We start from the raw sequence: 19237 nt of genomic DNA, 5'->3' as shown, positions 1-19237 counted from the left end.
TAGGCGCGGACGTCCCCGAGAGCGGCCAGGGCGCATTGTCTGCGGGGATTAATTGTTAATGGCTGGGTTTTTTTTTTTTTTTTTTTTATTTTTTTTTATTATGAAAATACTGAGGTTTTGTTGTACTTTCAGGTTCTGCATTAGCAGCTAATGTTTGCAAAAAGATCACAGGGCGTCTCACTAGTGCTATAGCCAAGCAGGAAGATGTGTCTGTTCAACTGGAGGCACTGGATATCATGGCTGATATGCTGAGCAGGTAAACATCCCTCTTCCAAAAGGCTGGTGAATGCTGATAAATACACCTTAAAACTAATTTTTTTAAATGTTAAATTTAAATTGCTTTAAGTTATATAAGATAATATGGTAAGATATTAAGTATAGGTGAAACTTCATTTAGAAAAAAAAGTGAAGGTATTGAAGATAAGCTGATTGGTAGATCAATTGCTTCTTTATTTAATCTTCTGAGAACTGTAGTTTTAAGCTTATTTTAATATTTATTGCTTTGAGCATATGTTTTAAAGTAATTTCTTTGTTAAAAAGTTCCAAAAAACTTAGATTTAAAGGTTTAATTGGAGTCTTTGTGATGTTTTGGGAATACATAAAGGAATTGTTGTACAGTATATGAACAAATTTATCTAGATTCAATTGGTTTGAGTTTGTGTTTTGTCTGTTTTAAGGCAAGGAGGACTGCTTGTTAACTTCCATCCTTCAATTCTGACCTGTCTGCTCCCCCAGCTGACTAGCCCCAGACTTGCTGTGAGGAAAAGAACCATCATTGCTCTTGGTCACCTGGTTATGAGTTGTGGCAATATGGTTTTTGTTGACCTCATTGAACATCTGTTGACAGAGCTGTCTAAAAATGATTCCATGTCAACAACTAGGACCTATATACAGTGTATTGCTGCTATCAGTAGGCAAGCAGGTCATAGAATAGGTAAGCAAAATATATAAATTATCTCTAACTTCAAAAGTTTTCAGATGAGAGTGATTACTTAGTGATTTTTTTTTTTTTTTTTTTCCTCTTACCAGGCGAATATCTTGAGAAAATAATTCCTTTGGTTGTAAAGTTTTGTAATGTAGATGATGATGAACTACGAGAGTATTGCATTCAAGCCTTTGAATCCTTTGTTAGGAGGTAAGTTATTCTTGGATACCTATTTCAGGTTTTTATAAGATCTATTAGTGTGGCATTTGGTTGTAAGCTGTGAAGAAACAGTCTCCTTGGTATAAAATACTGTTGAAAGCTTTGAGGTGGAACTGTCTAACTCTATCTTGTAGCTTAACAATTAAGCAGTGTATTATGCCTGTACTTCAGAAACTTTCTACTGTGCCATTACTACTTAGGTCAACAGGAGGAGAGAATTACTCTAATAATATTTGTTGTCCAGTAGTGGTGACAAAAAAAATATATATCCGAAGGCATATCTCAGTCCTCTACAGCCTTGCAGTCTAGCAAATCAAGTTACAGAGTAGCATTGCCCTTTCTGACCTTCCTTTCTGTAATTCTGGTGGATGCATTGATAGTACTTGGTTTGGCTAATGTCTCCAAAGTACGGTACGTGGCATGAGGTCTTTTAGAAATATTTTAAATTTTCAAAGTAATTTGACACTGTGGTGTTTTGTATTGTGCAGATGTCCTAAAGAAGTTTATCCTCATGTATCTACTATTATAAACATTTGTCTTAAATATCTTACCTATGATCCTAATTACAATTACGATGATGAAGATGAAGATGAAAATGCTATGGATGCTGATGGTGGTGATGATGATGATCAAGGTATATTCTCTCTTTGCTTTGGGGGAAAGGAAGGACTTGTGAACTTGCACTCATCTGAGAAAATTGATAAGGATGTTATTGCTGCTGAGTACCAGCATTGGAATGACTTGAGTACTTTTGTATTAAATTCTTGTACTGCTTTTAAACAGATATTAAGAAATGACTTCTTGGAATAGAAGTGCAGGATGTTGTTACTGGAGATAAATAATTCCAAGGGTGAACATAAAGCACAAGACAAATATTTTAAAATTCTTGAAAGGTGAAAAAAGGCAGAAGCATGTAGGATGATATGACTAAAGTGAGAAGTACATTGGTTAATGAATTGAAAATACACATTCAGCATGGAAAAGGCTTCTCGCTACTTTCTACTATAAGGTTACCTACTGCATAAAATCAGAATAGATTGAAAATTGCAAAATACTCAGTATTTTTCTGTAGGATGAACAATCTTATAGACTGAAAGGTGTGAGGTATTTATTGTTAATGTGGTGATAATACCTTGTCATATGTAGAGTTCGTGAAAACTTGGACACACAAGTACTCTAAACCCAGAACATAACATTCTCATTACTTTAAGAATGAAAGAGCTCTGTAGTTGTTGCTTTAGCGCTTAAAAAGTCAGTTTGTATTGCTTATTGTGTTTTTTGTTGTTGTTGTCATTTTTTGGGGCAGAGTATGGTTTGATTTACTCCTAGACATAAATAAACAGAAAAGTTTGAATCTTGATCAGCTAGTAATTGTTGTTGCATTGTCACTTATGTCATGAATAAAGGGAAATATGTGTTAAAGTAGTAGACAGGCTGTAAATATGATGGGAGCTGCCTTGTCCTGTTTGCAGTTAAAATTAATACCCACGTAAGATTAGCATTAAAAAGTGACAGAGAAAATAATTAGTCTTATGATCTAGGCAGTTTAGAAGGCTTCTTCTGTATGTTTTTTAACATACTTCTGAACTTATTTCATTGGTGTGCCTTAAGCAAAAATCCCAAGTGTGTTCTTTTTAATAGTTTAAAATAAAACTTGCTGCTTTGATTGTCTAGACTTGAACATATGCATAATTTTTTTTTCAAGGGAGCGATGATGAATATAGTGATGATGATGACATGAGCTGGAAAGTGAGGCGTGCAGCTGCTAAATGTCTAGATGCTGTGGTTAGCACGCGACATGAAATGCTTCCAGAATTCTACAAAACTGTATCGCCTGCTTTAATAGCCAGATTCAAAGAACGTGAAGAGAATGTTAAAGCAGATGTTTTTCATGCATATCTTTCCCTTTTAAAACAAACTCGACCTGTGCAAAGTTGGCTTTGTGATCCTGATGCAATGGAACAAGGAGAGACGCCTTTGACAATGCTTCAGAGTCAGGTTATTTGTCAACATTTTTATTATCTTTGAGAAGACATGGTGGAGTTGTTCTCTGTTCATAAGGATAGTTCTTGAAATGTGTCATATCGTACTTTCTTCATACGCATATTACTGTAGTACTAACAGAGGGAGCAAGCGAGGTAAACTGGCCTGGGAAAGTGCAGCAGTCTTGGAGACTGAAATTGCCAACTCATGCAAATGTACTTATCTGATTTCAGTTGTTTAACATCACCTGTAAAAGTTGTGTGTCCTATGTAGTTTAGCCATATTACCTAAGCAAAATAGTTATTTTGTGCATTCTGTAATGCAGATGTGAGCTCTAATGATCAAGGTAAAACTTTCTTTGATACAGTGTGTTTTATTTGCAGAATAGGAAGGATAGTACTGAAGAACTTCTAAGCTAATTATTTGGGTGACTTCTCAATTGTTGCTCTCTACAGCTTTATTAATGAAAATCTAGTTTTGCTTTGTTCTGTCTCACCTTTTAAAGTTACATTACTATTTTATTGGATAGCAATTCTTTTGAGTCTTCATTTCCCAATGTTTATGTAACATCTCTAGTTCTGTAGAGAAATAGGAAATAGAGGGGTAGGACACATATCTTTATATTCCCCCCCCTCCCCCCCAGTTTTCAAAGCAGTGTCAGCTATTGAATCAGTTAACAGATGTATGATGATTACAGGTCCCCAACATTGTTAAAGCCTTGCACAAACAGATGAAGGAGAAAAGTGTGAAGACTCGTCAGTGTTGTTTTAACATGCTGACTGAGCTAGTAAATGTATTACCTGGAGCCCTAACACAACATGTTCCTGTACTTGTACCAGGTATGAGAAACATATTGACTTAAAGATTTATTAGTAAATTGGCTATGAAGTTTGGAAACCTTTAAATCTTGACTGCTTTTTGCAGGAGCTTTGAAGTGTTTCTTCTGTTTAAGTAAATTGGCAAAATAATCAGCTACTGTGTGGATCCATATAAATATTGTAGTGACATATTTTCATTAATCTTAAAAACAAGGATTTGCTCTAAGATTTTGATTTTTTTTTTTTTCTTCTTCTATATAAAGAAAAGTTAATTTGCTTTTTAATTGCAAGATCAAACTGCTTGCTTTCTCTTCTCAATGGAGTGAAAGATTGTCCTTATTTTAGCTTTTGGAACCTAAATGTTGAATTTTGAAGTAACAGGGAAAAGTAAGTTTGGAAAAGTTAAAGGTTTAGAATCCGTTTTTAAAATTAAGAAAATATATCACAAAACATCAAATGACCCATGCCCTCTGGGTAGCGGAAGCCTGAAAACTAGTTGATTGAATAATATGGGGAAGAGTTTGGAAGCATTCAAGAAAGAGTGGAAGCAGAAAAACATGTATTCGTTATAGATGCCTTCCTTCAGATACCTGGAAGTGTTCTAACTACATAAATTCCTAACCCAAAAAGACATTTTTCTTTTTTTGTTCTAGGAATAATTTTTTCACTGAATGACAAATCAAGTTCTTCAAATCTGAAGATAGATGCTTTGTCCTGTTTGTATGTGATCCTCTGCAATCATTCTCCCCAAGTCTTTCATCCTCATGTTCAAGCATTGGTACCTCCAGTTGTAGCTTGTGTGGGAGACCCATTTTACAAGATAACATCAGAGGCGCTTTTGGTTACTCAACAACTTGTGAAGGTCATTCGTCCTTTAGACCAGCCTTCTTCCTTTGATGCTACTCCTTACATCAAAGATTTGTTTACTTGTACAATCAAGAGATTAAAGGCTGCTGACATTGATCAGGAGGTGAAAGAAAGGGCAATATCTTGCATGGGTCAAATAATTTGTAGCCTTGGTGACAGCTTAGGCACAGACCTGCCTAGTACACTTCAGATCTTCCTAGAGAGACTGAAGAATGAGATTACTCGGTTAACTACAGTGAAGGCCATGACACTGATTGCTGGTTCTCCTTTGAAGATAGATTTGAGACCAATCCTTGGGGAAGGAGTTCCTATTCTTGCTTCTTTTTTGAGGAAGAACCAGCGAGCTTTGAAACTGGGCACTCTTTCTGCTCTAGATATTTTAATTAAGAATTACAGTGACAGCTTGACAGCTGCCATGATTGATGCTGTCCTGGATGAGCTTCCACCTCTGATTAGTGAGAGTGATATGCATGTATCACAGATGGCCATCAGTTTTCTGACAACGCTGGCTAAAGTGTACCCTTCTTCCCTGTCAAAGATTAGCGGGTCCATTCTCAATGAGCTTATTGGACTGGTGAGATCACCTCTACTTCAGGGTGGAGCACTTAGTGCCATGCTAGAATTTTTCCAAGCTTTGGTTGTGACTGGTACCAATAACTTAGGCTATATGGATTTACTGCGCATGTTAACGGGTCCAGTGTACTCACAGAGCACAGCACTTACTCACAAGCAGTCTTACTATTCCATTGCCAAATGTGTTGCTGCCCTTACTCGAGCCTGCCCTAAGGAAGGACCTGCTGTTGTAGGTCAGTTCATTCAAGATGTCAAGAACTCAAGGTCCACGGATTCCATTAGGCTTTTGGCTTTGCTTTCTCTTGGGGAAGTTGGGCATCACATTGACTTAAGTGGACAAATTGAGCTGAAGTCTGTAATATTAGAAGCATTCTCTTCTCCTAGTGAAGAAGTCAAATCGGCAGCATCTTACGCGTTAGGCAGTATTAGTGTTGGCAATCTTCCTGAGTATCTGCCGTTCGTCTTACAAGAAATAACCAGTCAACCTAAGAGGCAATACCTCCTTCTTCATTCCTTGAAAGAAATAATTAGCTCTGCATCAGTGACTGGTCTCAAACCATATGTTGAGAACATCTGGGCCTTACTCCTGAAACACTGCGAATGTGCAGAGGAGGGTACAAGGAATGTTGTTGCTGAGTGCTTGGGCAAGCTTACGTTAATAGACCCAGAGACCCTGCTTCCACGACTCAAGGGGTACTTGGCATCAGGTGAGTAGTAGTAACTCACGTACATGTTGTAGCGAATGGCCTTATGCTATTTGTTAATAAATTGACATAGTCTTACAAATTACTTGCTTAAACTTTGTGGTATTCTTGAAACTTTGTTACCCTCAACCTCCCCAAAATGTGAAGCTTAGGTAGTTCCATTTTTACTAGTAGTTGTTAGTCATGCATAACTTGAATTACCTTCTGCTCTCAGACTCTGACATTTCAATTAATGATATGTTTAACAAAGAGCTATATACTTAGAGGCAAATTGACAAACCAGTTGCAATATGTTGACTTTCTGGTGTAAATTACAGTATTCCTAATTTTCAGATAAAAATTCTTAAATGTTTAAGGATTAGGAAGGGTCATTGTGCGTATTCATTGATCAGTTTTATATAAAAAACTGTATTCAAATGTTGTCAAGTGCTTCCGCTTTAAGGATGCGTGTTATTTGTAGGCCTATGTGTGATCATAAAAAAACCCCAGTCTGTTAAGCTCATTGCTTGAATTTTCTGTAGCAGTTAACATTAAATGTTTATTACAAACGTTATGGTATTTTCTCCCATTTAGAAGATTTTCTCCATAGATTTACTTGAATTATATATTGCAGTGCTAGTAATAAATAACACTGCTTGTTTAGTGTTCTTAAGAGTATTAGAAGTTTAAAAAGAATGGCATTGAGCATGAATTAAATTCTGTAGTTGCACTGTTTTAATGTTAATATTCACAATTTTGTTTCACATTAGGGTCCTCATATGCTCGAAGTTCAGTGGTTACTGCTGTTAAGTTCACTATTTCTGATCATCCACAACCCATAGACCCACTCTTGAAGAACTGCATAGGTAAATTCTTCACTGTTATCAACAGCCTCTACATTTTCAGGCAATAGAATTGCATTTCAAATTTATTCTTTGTGTTTTTTAGAAATAAATATTTTGCAGGTGCTAGAATTAGCTGCTAAATGTTTCCATTATAGCCAGTTATTTCTACTAATCTTTGTTTGAATTCTGGGCAGTAAAAGTGGTGTGATTAAAAATTATATGTATTGAACCTGTGATGGACAGTGCAAGAAGGTTTAAAGGTCTGTAAAAAATTGTGTATACTGCTAAAAGATTTATCTTTAAAAATGTGTGGTTTTGTGGAGAGCAAGGCTTTTATTTATGGGGAAGTAGAGTCAGTGCCTATGTGTTTATTTTTATCACTAAGCTTAATTTTAAAAAAATAATATACTTAATAATTGATTATGCTTGTGGGTTTTTCCTTCTGCTGCCGCTTCTGGTGAAACTGCTTTGCCCTTTTGTATTCTTGAAATATTTGTTGATTATTCAGTCAAAAAACTGTTGGTAACTGGTACTTAAAAATCTTAGTCATCATTGGTTTTGTTACCCAGTTTCTTTTGAGTGTGTCAAAGTCAGTTTGATGTTTGCACCTTGTTGGTTTTATCCTTTAAAAAAAAAAATTGACTCCTCATGGAAGTTCCTAGTAAAACTTCACAAACATTGAGAAAAAATACGATATATTCCTGCAGGCATTTATTTTAACAAGGCTGTATTATAGAACTATAGAAATTCGAATTTGAAAATGCCCAGGGGTGGGATGGGGCAAGAGAGTTGTTACTACGTTAATATATACCGAGTAGGCTTATTTTATGTTAACTTAGGAATTCTCAATGTGTGCCAGTTCAGGGGTTAAATATCAATGTTTATAGTTTCCTTGAAAGATGTCCTCTAATTCTTGAACTGCAGAACCAAAATTGGATTTCTAATGCATTTTCTGAGAGATTTTTAATGGAGAAAAGGAAAGGTTAAATAAAATCTTCATTAATTTACATGCTATAGGTTTAGAAAAAAAAAGTTGAAATATCATATCACTTATATTAGTACTTTTTCCGTGATGATAATGAGTAGACTTACTGTGTAATCATGCTAAAATAGCAGGTATTGGTCTCTCTTATATGAAAATAACTCCTGCACTAAATATGTCCTTTTGAAAGGTTAAAACTAAGCAAAGATATTTTTAAAGTGGCAAATGAGAAAGATCCCAGTAGGTTGATTTATTTCTGTACATGATTGCAGGTGATTTTCTGAAAACATTGGAGGACCCAGATCTCAATGTCAGGAGAGTAGCCCTAGTGACCTTTAACTCTGCTGCACACAATAAACCATCATTAATACGGGACCTTTTAGATACTGTGCTTCCTCATCTTTACAATGAAACAAAAGTCAGAAAGGAATTAATCAGAGAGGTATGTTACCAAAGAAAAACAGTGTTCAGTATATGTGAGTAAATTCTTTGTTTTTCTAAAGATATTACTCAACTTTTTTTTTTTTGTTTCTTTGCTGACAGGTGGAAATGGGACCATTTAAGCATACAGTTGATGATGGATTGGACATAAGGAAAGCAGCTTTTGAGTGCATGTATACTCTTTTGGATAGCTGTTTGGATAGACTAGATATATTTGAATTCTTAAATCATGTTGAAGATGGCCTGAAGGATCACTATGATATTAAGGTTAGCTGTCATTTCTCTGTGCAAGCAGTGACTTAGCCAAAATATTACTGAAATGGTAAAAATACTCCTTTGTGTGTTTAATTATTTCACTGTATTTGCCATTTTCATTGAAGTGTTGTTAAAAAGGTTACACAGCAGTGCAGGAAATGTATCTCCGTGTATGTGCTGAGCATAACTAATAGTTGAACTGGTTTTTTTTTTTTCTAAACCTAGATGCTAACCTTTTTAATGTTGGTGAGATTGTCTACCTTGTGTCCAAGCGCAGTGTTGCAGAGGTTGGATAGGCTTGTTGAACCTTTGCGTGCGACATGTACAACTAAGGTATTTAAACATAATTATTTTGTATTGTCTTACAGAACTATAAATGAACTTGCATATGAAGAATACTTCTCTACTGCTGTAGCATTTCCTGAGTTATAGTTGATAGGCGGCAGTAGGCAGAATAATATAAATGTTTGGGCCTTTATACATGTATTAAATTTCTTTAAATTACAAATGGAGGAGTAGAATGCTTAGCTGCTTTTTAAAAATTCTGTTTCTTTGATGCCGTGTGTTTTGTTCAAAAATTTAGCTGCCACTTGGGCAGCTTGGAAGTCTCACTTCATTATGAGTAGTGAAATGGGAATACTGAGAGGTTTTCTGACTTCTGATGATTACGTTATTTCAGACAAGCATTTGGGTGATGAAGGATGAGCAGTGTAAAGTAGTCCTATTTTTGTTGTTTTTTCATTGGGTTCCACCCTGCTGTTTCATTTATATTACAAAATCCTTGGGTCTTGGCAGAGTTAGTCTTCTTCCATTCCTGCGACAAGCATTTGGGTGATGAAGGATGAGCAGTGTAAAGTAGTCCTATTTTTGTTGTTTTTTCATTGGGTTCCACCCTGCTGTTTCATTTATATTACAAAATCCTTGGTTCTTGGCAGAGTTAGTCTTCTTCCACTCCTGCTCTTGTCTTGATCCACCTGCACGCCCTGACAGTCATTTAGTACCTGATTTATCTTGCTTTTCCATGTTTGGCTTTTCCAGTCTGTTACATTTCACATCAAGAAATTCAACTGTTTTAATGATAATTTCTATTTATAACACTGGAACATCTTTGAGAATCCTAATAGAAGAGTAGTCATTTATTCTAATGAAGGTCGACTTTTTTTTTAAATTCTATTCTCTGGAAGCTGGAAATACTGTGATAATACCAGTTTAATGTAATTTACTGACCTTACTAGCTACAGGTTGGCTGCTATAATTGCTTTGATTTGGTAATTGCCTTGGTAGCTTACAACCTTTTTCTGCTTATTCAATTTTCAGTCTATTTGTAAACTGCTGGTAAAAAGCCTGATAAAAAGTAGATGGTTTGGGAGGGTTTTTTTGATTTGTTTGGTTGGGGTTTTTTAAGAGCTTAGGCCATCTTGAAAGCTGTGCACAATAGTAGTATGGAAGAAAAGAAGTCTTTTTAAGACTTTTTTTTAAGGTGGTTGTGGAGGGAGGGTTAAGCAAAAGGTTCAAACATATTTTCATTTTTTTCCTAGGTAAAGGCAAACTCAGTGAAACAGGAGTTTGAAAAGCAAGATGAACTGAAACGATCTGCTATGAGGGCAGTAGCAGCGCTTCTAACCATTCCAGAAGCAGAGAAGAGTCCATTAATGAGTGAATTTCAGTCACAGATAAGCTCTAACCCTGAGCTAGCAGCCATCTTTGAAAGTATCCAAAAAGATTCATCATCCACTAACTTGGAATCAATGGACACTAGTTAGATGTTTGTCCAAAATGGGGACCATTATGTTGAACCATACAATGCACTGAATTGACAGGTTATGAATAAGAAACAGAAAAAGTATCTAATCGACACATTGTTCCACGTTATTTACCTTTATGGAGACAGTTGGCTTTTCCCATTGTTGCTTTTCTAGCATTTGTTCCAGAAATGTATTTCCATAATCCAGAGTTTTAGTGAATTTGGCCACATTTGGGAATTACAGAGCTGACGCATGGTGTATGGAAATAGGTTCCGACATCCATTTGCCCTGTAATGTTTAGGATTAAAATGTCAAAATTTTGTGACCGTGATTTTTTTTTTTTCCTTTTATTCTGTCTTTCTACTTGTAAACAGAAAAAGGGGGGAGGTGGGAGTCAAGAGCCCAGGTGCACCATGGTTTTGTATAACTTTTTATTCTTTTTTTTCTTTCAGCTTCATAAATTGGTTTGGCTGGCAGATGAATTCTGTGTAAGATTTCTTATATTAAAGAAAGGGTTTGGGCACAGTTTAAAAAAAGCAGACATAAATGTCATTTTAAAAGGTGTGTGGATTAGAGAACAAATATCCCTGTTATGCACACCAATTTTGCATGAGCAAGTTTACAAATATATATTGTCTGTTCAACAGCATGTGCAGTTTATTCGTAATGCAAGTTAAAATAATTTTTACTGTATCAGTGCAGTTTTCAGGTAATTTGACATACAGGAAGTGATGAATGAAGGCTGGTTATCTTAACCTGTGTTTTAAAATGACAGTAGTATGACCCTGCAGATGTTCTTACAGTAACTATGACAATTCCTGCAGTTTTTATAGTTTTGCATTCCCAAAAGCTTGATCCCCTAGAATGGAGGTGGACAAACTAGAATATTGGAGGGAAATAGGATGAGATGGAGGTAAAATGAGCAGAGAACAACAATAGCTGCTCAGTGACTCTTGAACTCTAGATTCAACTTTGTTTTCGTTATGAAAGTATGAAAGGAAGTTTATTCGGCGGCTTCTACCTCCTATTCTTCATCCCATTCAGCTTTTGCTAGGGCACTAGTATCCAGTGTTACTCAGTAATTTTCAAGTATTGCCAAACCATTATTTTGTGTCTGTCAGAATGCTTTCTGACACATGGAACCACCAGCAGATTGTCCTGCTGCAAGTGTCATAGAGCATTCTGGTGAGACAGGGTACAGGGTGTGGTCGTAGGACTGGGGAGAGGTAGAAAGGTAACAGATACCAGAAAAAAATCTGTAGATATGCTGAGGTATTCTAGAAGTGGACCAAAAGGTGGTAGCTCGCAGTTCCACTTTGAACTGGATTTGGGAATTTAATAGCAGAAGGTGGGGAACCACTGCCTCAATTGAGACTTGTCATCACTCGGTTAATGCAGTTGCTTAGTTGTCTTTTTTTTTTTAGTCAGATCTGAGTTTGATTTTTCTCTAGTTAACTGGTATTTTTTAGCTATTTTGGCCTTTCAAAAGCCTGTCACATGGCTATGTGGCATAAGCTGCTACATGACTAAACAAACATACAGTTTCCTGTGAACTGGGATTTAGGGGCAAATTCTTCACCTTACACGCTTGCAGCTTGGGAAAAGCAGGGGAGATATTGGTACATTTTACTTTAATAAAAGGACCTGAACAAAGAAACCTATGAACTCATTCAGTAGTAACAACTTTAATGCTGTAGAAGTTCTTGAAATTGTAGCTTTCTCTGTCTCCAAAGTCTTCATACTAATGTAACAATTGTCTTCTAGAATTAGAAATAAATGAGATTAAACGTACCAACATATCTAAATGTCATGAAAAAGAATGGGATGAATCTAGAGAGAAACCATATGGTAGAAAAAACACCGAATTAGGTGCATTTTGTCTTGCTGTATAACTCCTCTACTTCAATTACAGCAATATACAGGCTTCCTAATTAAGAATCTGTTGTGCTAATTAGTTGTCAAACTAATCTAAGAACTTACTGTTTTAAGTTTTCAGAGTGCATTAAAAAGCTTTATAGACCGAAAGCCAGGTGTGAGAATGGTATGATAAACACGAAGTGTGAGGCTAAAATATGTAACTGGAGTAGGTGACAACGGTAAGTAAACAGAGTCCTTGTATATGTAGTCGAGATATTTGTGTGTTTATGTACTACCATAATGCCTAATGCGGTGGATGCAAATAATCTTCGCTTCGTTTCACAGTACATTACAGTGGAGCACGCTTAAGCACAGAAGAGAAGGTTGAGCTATATTACACAGGGAATGCTTTCTTGCAGGAGAGGAATTTTCACTGACTACTGATGAAGCAGGCGGGAACATAAGAATTATGTCTCCTCTGTAAATTACAGAAATTCTGAGAGTATGGTTCTTGCCAAGTAACAGCTGGTTATTTTGGTGACACAGGAAGACAGACTCAGGAAGGTAGTAACTGCAACTGCACTGTAATTACTGAAAGTAATTATTAATTTTATGAAATCTGACCATGTTAGGTTTTCAAATTCCACTGACTTTCACTGGATTGCTTGATTACAAGTTGTTGTGTTTTGTTTGTTTGTTTTTTTTTTCCCCCACTGGTGTCTACACGTTCAGTGCAATTAGGTACAGGTAACTTCGTTAAGGATGATGTCAGGAATACCTGTAGCTGTCCTTTCAATGATAAATATTTTAAACTAAAATAGGAGACTACTCTCACTAAAACAAAACCAGAATTCTGAAAGGCTGTTCTTAAAGATTTTTGGTATGGTTAGAAATGTCTCTAGTGTTTATCATCATTTTGCACACAAGCTATTGAGACCAGTTAATAAGCTTCCATGTAATACAGAAATGGTTGGCCAGTCCTTACATGGTAGATTCTTGCCTTTAAATATTTTTGTATCTCAAAACTACTTAATGCTCTCATTTTCCATGAAAAATCTTGCCATCCTTGCAAGGGAGGTCTTTTCTAAAGTTATAAATAGAAAACTACAAGTACCAGAAGAACACTGCACTTCAATTATGTAAATTTATTTTTTTAATATAACTATCCTTCAAAATGTTACATCTAATATAGGAGTTGACATAATAAAAAGAGCTGAACTACTTCCAGATTGTATTTGTATGAGTTGAACAAAGCAGTACATATGCATGCAAGCTGCATTGCTTCTCTCAAGTGAAAGATTATTTTAATATTTGATCAACTCAAATTAGAAATATGAATTAGAAGTTTGTATCTGCCACTGTTGTATTTGGCCTAACAGATATACTCGGTAAGGGTGCTAGGAGCAAGTTCACCCTGCCCTGGTGGACTGGTTAGTAGTAGCTATTTAGCAGCTGTTCTCATATATTTACTGGCACTTCCCCTTCCTTGTCTCCCCTTGCGATGACTTTAAAAACAAAGTAACATGTGGTCTTAGTGTGTGTGGGTTTTTGTTTTTGTTAATCCTGACTATTCTGACTGAAATGACACCTAGTCATGCCAAATACCAAACAGTTAAGCCTGCAGCCTCTGGATTTTATTTCCCTGTTGTTCTATTGTTCTAAGCTTCAGATAAAAAGTACTTTTTGTTGTTGTTACTGTTCTTAAAATTAATTTTGAAGCAATGAAAAATACCAGTCAGTTTATTACGTTCTTTTTGTCCTTGTTTCCTCCTTGCCGTGAGATGGAAAGATTTGCTTGCTGCACTGTTGAATGTGAACAGGCAGGCGTTGCAACAGCGAGCATTGCCCCCTGCTCTAGAAGAGCTCTTCAGTTATACAGTGATAGCTCTTGCACTAAATCTGACCTTTTTCATTGGTATCCATTTATAATTTTTCATTGTATCTGAGTTTGGGGGAGGAGAAGGAAACTTGGATTCTTGAGAATAATGAAGCAAATTCGTCTTCCATGACCGGTGTTGGTGAAACATGGAAGCTTTCTGCCAGAACAGCTTTTGTGAGGATCAGACAATTTTGTCTTGGTAGGGAGTTAGACTGCTTTAGATTAATTTCCACCTCGTGAGGCTTTAATGTTTCCACACGGAAAAAACTGCCTACAGAAAGGGCATCTATCCCCCACAACAAACAAAAGGGTTTCTGTTGATTTTAGTCTGTGTATTCCAGTTTAGAACATAACCGTGAAACAAAGAAAGAAAAGGATGTTTCTGAGAACCATGCAGATGCTGCTGGAAGACAGATTTTACCTGAAATGTAGCACTGAGAAAAAGAAAATGAAATCTTAAAGTGAGAATATTTTCATTTAAAATAATTCTCCTTTCTTTTGTGCTCTGCCTTTGATCATATTTTTGAAGAATGGGAAATACAGAAGGGGAAAAAAATGTAATTAGCAAGCTGTGAAATTCTATGATCTCAAGAGTTTTAAGGGGTAATTTCTATTCCTTGGTGCTTTGTTAAAAAAAAAAAATCCAACCAGAGGTATTTTGACAAAAGTACATAGTAATTCTGAGAAGACTTTTATTCTGAGGGAGTACAAAGTTTTTTTTTTTTTTCATTATTTTTTCTTCCGAAGAAATTCTTCCCCTTCCTATGTGGATTACTCCCACCTGACATTTATGAGGCAGTTCAATACAACTGCTACAGACGTCAGGAAATAAGCTGTGACACTTGGTTCAGTGCAGTAAAGATATTCCTATAGTAGTAGCAGTTTGCAATTCACTCTTTATCAATGTGCTTTTATTAATAGATTGAAAAAAAAAAAAATCACATATGACTGTAGTTTCCATTCAGCCTCCAGCCTTTCTTCTCTTCAACTGAACAAGTGTTGGAGTCTTAATCATCTGATAACTGTTGCTTTGGATGCCACCCTTACTGGGGATTCTTGATGTTGCACTCTTACGACCTCTAGAAGACTTCTTTCTCCAGTCCTTCCTAAGGTTATTTGCTAGAAGGCTCAGGTTTATGTCCTGTATCTGTGGCATTTCCATTGTGCATGAATTTCTGTTCTTTCATGAACTGCATGTAGTATCTATTTAACAGAGGGATCTCTCAGAGGGATGCTGTGCTTAAATTAAACTGAATGCCATGTTCTAGGAATTTCAACCACTCCCCTCTGCAGTGAAAATCTACCATACCTGTAACTCACTGGAATTTAAGGCTATGTGAGTATTTAAAAAAAGAAAAAGCACACTTCCTTATTTAAAAACATACCTAAAGACAAAACAATTTGTTCCATGCACAACTCAACTAATGGAATGTGGCTTCATATGAAGTTTTCTCTTGCCTCTCAATTTCTTAATGCCTGAACAGCATCAAATGATCTGCAGCTCTAGACCCAGCTCGCCAGTAAGGTGTTTTGTGTTGTAACAGCTAAGTTCTCCCTGCTGAGGGAATATATGGAAGGAGCTACTTCAGCTCTTTTCCCTCCACAGCTACTGATCTTCACACAGCAAACTTTGAAATGTCAGCCACCTTTGACAGAAGGGTAAAAATTGTCAAACGACTTTACCATCTCTGGTTTGAATCGTGACTTGTTTACAGAAACCATCTCATCATCAAAATTAGAAGTGTGGAACTGAAGCTGCGGATGGATGAGATGGCTGATTTTAGTACCTTGGCAAGGGGCAGCCAAGGTGAAACACTAAACTCTGCACTGCTTCCTCACATGGTATCAGTTTTGGCATATAAAGTGGGTTGAATTTGGCTCTAATAAAATGGAAGAATATTTGTATCTCCAGGTAGCTGATATGAAAGATTAAAAAGTTGTTTGACATGGAAGATTTGTATGCTGTTCTCTTTTGGTTTTTGGACAGTATATGTGTAGACACAGCGACCTTAGTTGCAGGTAATTTTCTAAGAAGTTGACAATTTTTTTTTCAGTTCTCCTTCACTCCTAACTTTTCAAAATAAGAGTAAAAGCACAATCCTGTAATTTTGTAGAGGTGTTGGTACTTGATTTCTGCAGGACCATCCTTTTTTTTTTTTTTTCCCTTTTAAATCTTTCCAAGGGGAAAAAAAGGTCTAAAGTGGAAATTTTGCTTGAGTGGCTTTCAGCCTTGTGCGTGCATTCATTTATTCTGTGTAGAGTGTTATAAGAAAAATGAAGAGAGGTTACTTATCCAGGGAGAAAATGTTTTCTCAATGGTTTGAATAGATGTTGTCAGGTTGAAACAGTTGAATATCATCAAGGACTATGTAAGGACAAAGAATTTTCTGAAGTTGTAAACGTTCCTGGTTGTCCGTGAATGATTTATTTCAGGTCTGTTGGGTGGCTGAACATGGCTGGTTCAGGAAACTTAAAGCTAAAAGGAGAGTAAGGGTAGGCTATGTATATAAATGTGAGTCTACATTATATTGCCTTTTGGTGGATGGATGGTATTTGTTGGTGTGGTTTTTCTTAATACTGGTGTAATTAGGCATTTATTGTTCCAAGACTTTTCATAACTTAGCTATCAACAAATTATTCTACATGTTATCCAAGTTCCCTTTGATTAAGGGAGGGTGAGTTTGAAGGATGGTTTGGGGAGAGTGCAGAAACAGCTGGGCAACTGACTGGGTTTGTTTTTTCCCATGTGTCCTTTAACATATGGAAGGATGGGAAAGAGAAAGGTCCATTGGCAGACCATTGGCCATTAGGCGGACTTCTATAGAAGGAGGTCAAGAAGAACACTGCAGAATACGGTGAATTTTCTTTGACTAGAGTATTTTTTTGTTTGCTGTCCTGGGGTACAGGGACAAAAAACAGTCTAGTGTGCCTACTGATCTCCTTTTGGAGAATTCACCTCAAATAATACGATTTTAAGTAATTCCTCTGACAGCATTTAATAGCTGAAACTAAGAGTTAATAATACTTCTAATCATTCCAATAAATGAAACTTATTTCCAACAAAGGAAACTTTAAAATGCTGCTATGTCAATGAAGTAAAGCAAGCAACCACAACCCACAATTCTCGGAATCGGCTAAAACGTTCTAGAGGAATTCAGTCAGATGTTCCCCCTACCTCCTGCCTTCAGAAGTGGTAAAGAGCAAGTGGGAGAACATCTACTCCATGGTGATCTTTATTTGCGTTTTAACATGGTCTAGTGGATAAATGTGATTTTAAATCAAGAGTGCTTATGCTTTTAAAAAATATGTATTTATTAGCAGACTTAGCAACATGTTTAAAGCAGGTCACTTCTGTCCTCAGAAAGTGACCTGCCACTGTTGTAGACTACAGCAAATACTTGAACACATCAAGGTGCAATCTCTCTGGATAGTGCTTTGAAAAGGCAAAGAATATAATCCAAAATAAATGTAAGTATTTCTTTACAGAGTTAGCCTTAAATGTCACCACGTTGTTTCTGTGCTGTTGTACTGTTTGTTTACGAAGGTTCCAACACTCCATGCACTGTAGGATTGTAAACAGATGACATCTTTTATGGAGAATGTTTGTTTGCTTCATGTCACTACAAAACCCAGTCTTGCTTGCCTTGATTAAATCTTGCATACTTTTCTGATTATCCAGAGCTCAGCCTGTAGCAATAAAAACAGAATTCATTTCTGACAAAGCTAATGTTACAGAAAGAGAGAAGCCCTAGGAAACATCTGAGGTCTGCATGCAAAATAGTGTGTTTGACTAGAAAGATGTCATAGTTAGTGCACTCGATTCTGCAGGCCAGCTATTTCTTTGACAAAGTAGTGGAAATAGGTTTATTAAAAGCACAACATCTGAGAACAACATCAGAAGCATCTTTGATAAATGTGTTCTTACAGCTGGTTGATCGTGAGGCTGAAGAAGTCTATTCACAGTGAAGTCTGTCTTCATTGCTCATCAATGGCCTTTGCTAGAGAAAAAGCCAATGTTTCTGCCTGGCTGTACCAGTAAATACACTATCATGTGTTGGTAAATACAGCACAGTGCTGAAGGTTGTTTCTGTGCTCAAAAGCAAGGTGCTGCATCGTGTATTCCTCTAGCCCCAAGTTACCCATTTGATAGGGGTTTATGAATAAAATTGTAGTGATTACAGACACTGCGATTCTTCTAGAGGGAGACATGATGCCCCAAGACTTATGTTACATTGATCGGATCATTAAAATTTTTTTGCGTTTTTCAGAAAGAACCTTAAATGTTAAGCCCTGAAACCTTTTAATGAATGAAAAGTTGTTTTAAATAACTGAAGTATTATATATATAGCTGTATTTTTCTTTGTCCTCTGATGATTGTAGTGTAGATGTGGTAACAAGCACACTGGATAAAATCCTGCTCAGTGGGATAATACATAAATAATGTTAATACTCTTGGAAACAACTATTGTTTTCTTCATGATAACTTCAGTAGTAATCCCGGATGACAAAGTACCTTTTTTGTTCTACATAATAGAGTTTTCAGAATGCACCATAAATATGCCAAAGTACCTAAGAGTATGGACAGCATGTATAACTGCAGGATTAAAATACCTGCTTGCTAGTAATTCATGATTAATGAGTTCTGTTCTTTCCAGTGGCTCTCAGTTTAACTCTCTAAAATCTCCACTATATATCTGTCCTTATGTATACACGTGTATTGGAGAATGGGTGAGTTTTTCCTGTTTTTTCAGTCTTCCAATGATTTAAATTTTTGAAGCTACACTTCTTCCTGGATGCAAGTAATATTTATTTTTAAAAGCTAAAATTAATTCTGACGAGCATTTTTACATGGAAGTAGTTTTATTACTATTAATTTCTGAGTATTTTTGTATAGAAATCCAACGTAAATCTAAAGTAATTAGTTGGTGGTGTATTAATTTCTTCTTAGTATTAGCCTTTGGGACCTTATAGTTTTATACCCTCTGACTTGAACCTGAAATCCTTTAATTTCTGTTTGGATCAATGAAAGACCAGATATGTTAGAACCAGCACTTGCAGAGCACAGACCTGCTCGGTAACTGTAAATCTGCTGTAAAACTAGAGCATAAGTGATTCCTCTCAATGGGTTAGGGTGTGGCTAAAATTAACTTCCCCGTTCTTTCCCT

The 19237-nt window shown here is 36.2% G+C and overlaps 1 protein-coding gene across 1 annotated transcript in view; it reads left to right on the top strand.

Annotated features, from left to right (window-relative positions):
• Nucleotides 1-10814, top strand: part of CAND1 (cullin-associated and neddylation-dissociated 1) — a 23933-nt gene extending 13119 nt beyond the window's left edge. Inside the window, exons 3-14 of the mRNA XM_010135280.1 lie at nt 133-256; nt 678-934; nt 1030-1135; nt 1633-1778; nt 2850-3142; nt 3825-3966; nt 4599-6092; nt 6839-6934; nt 8168-8337; nt 8439-8603; nt 8817-8924; nt 10130-10814. Of these exons, the coding sequence (XP_010133582.1) occupies nt 133-256; nt 678-934; nt 1030-1135; nt 1633-1778; nt 2850-3142; nt 3825-3966; nt 4599-6092; nt 6839-6934; nt 8168-8337; nt 8439-8603; nt 8817-8924; nt 10130-10354 (3326 nt within the window). The 3' untranslated portion in view covers nt 10355-10814. The remainder of the gene's footprint in view (nt 1-132; nt 257-677; nt 935-1029; nt 1136-1632; nt 1779-2849; nt 3143-3824; nt 3967-4598; nt 6093-6838; nt 6935-8167; nt 8338-8438; nt 8604-8816; nt 8925-10129) is intronic.
• Nucleotides 10815-19237: the final 8423 nt, after the last annotated feature.

This window comes from Buceros rhinoceros, unplaced genomic scaffold (genome assembly GCF_000710305.1).
Source record: "Buceros rhinoceros silvestris isolate BGI_N320 unplaced genomic scaffold, ASM71030v1 scaffold35564, whole genome shotgun sequence".
In the NCBI taxonomy this organism is placed as follows: Eukaryota; Metazoa; Chordata; class Aves; order Bucerotiformes; family Bucerotidae; genus Buceros; species Buceros rhinoceros.
The sequence above is the reverse complement of the archived record's forward strand: the minus strand, read 5'-3'. Positions and strand labels throughout refer to the sequence as shown.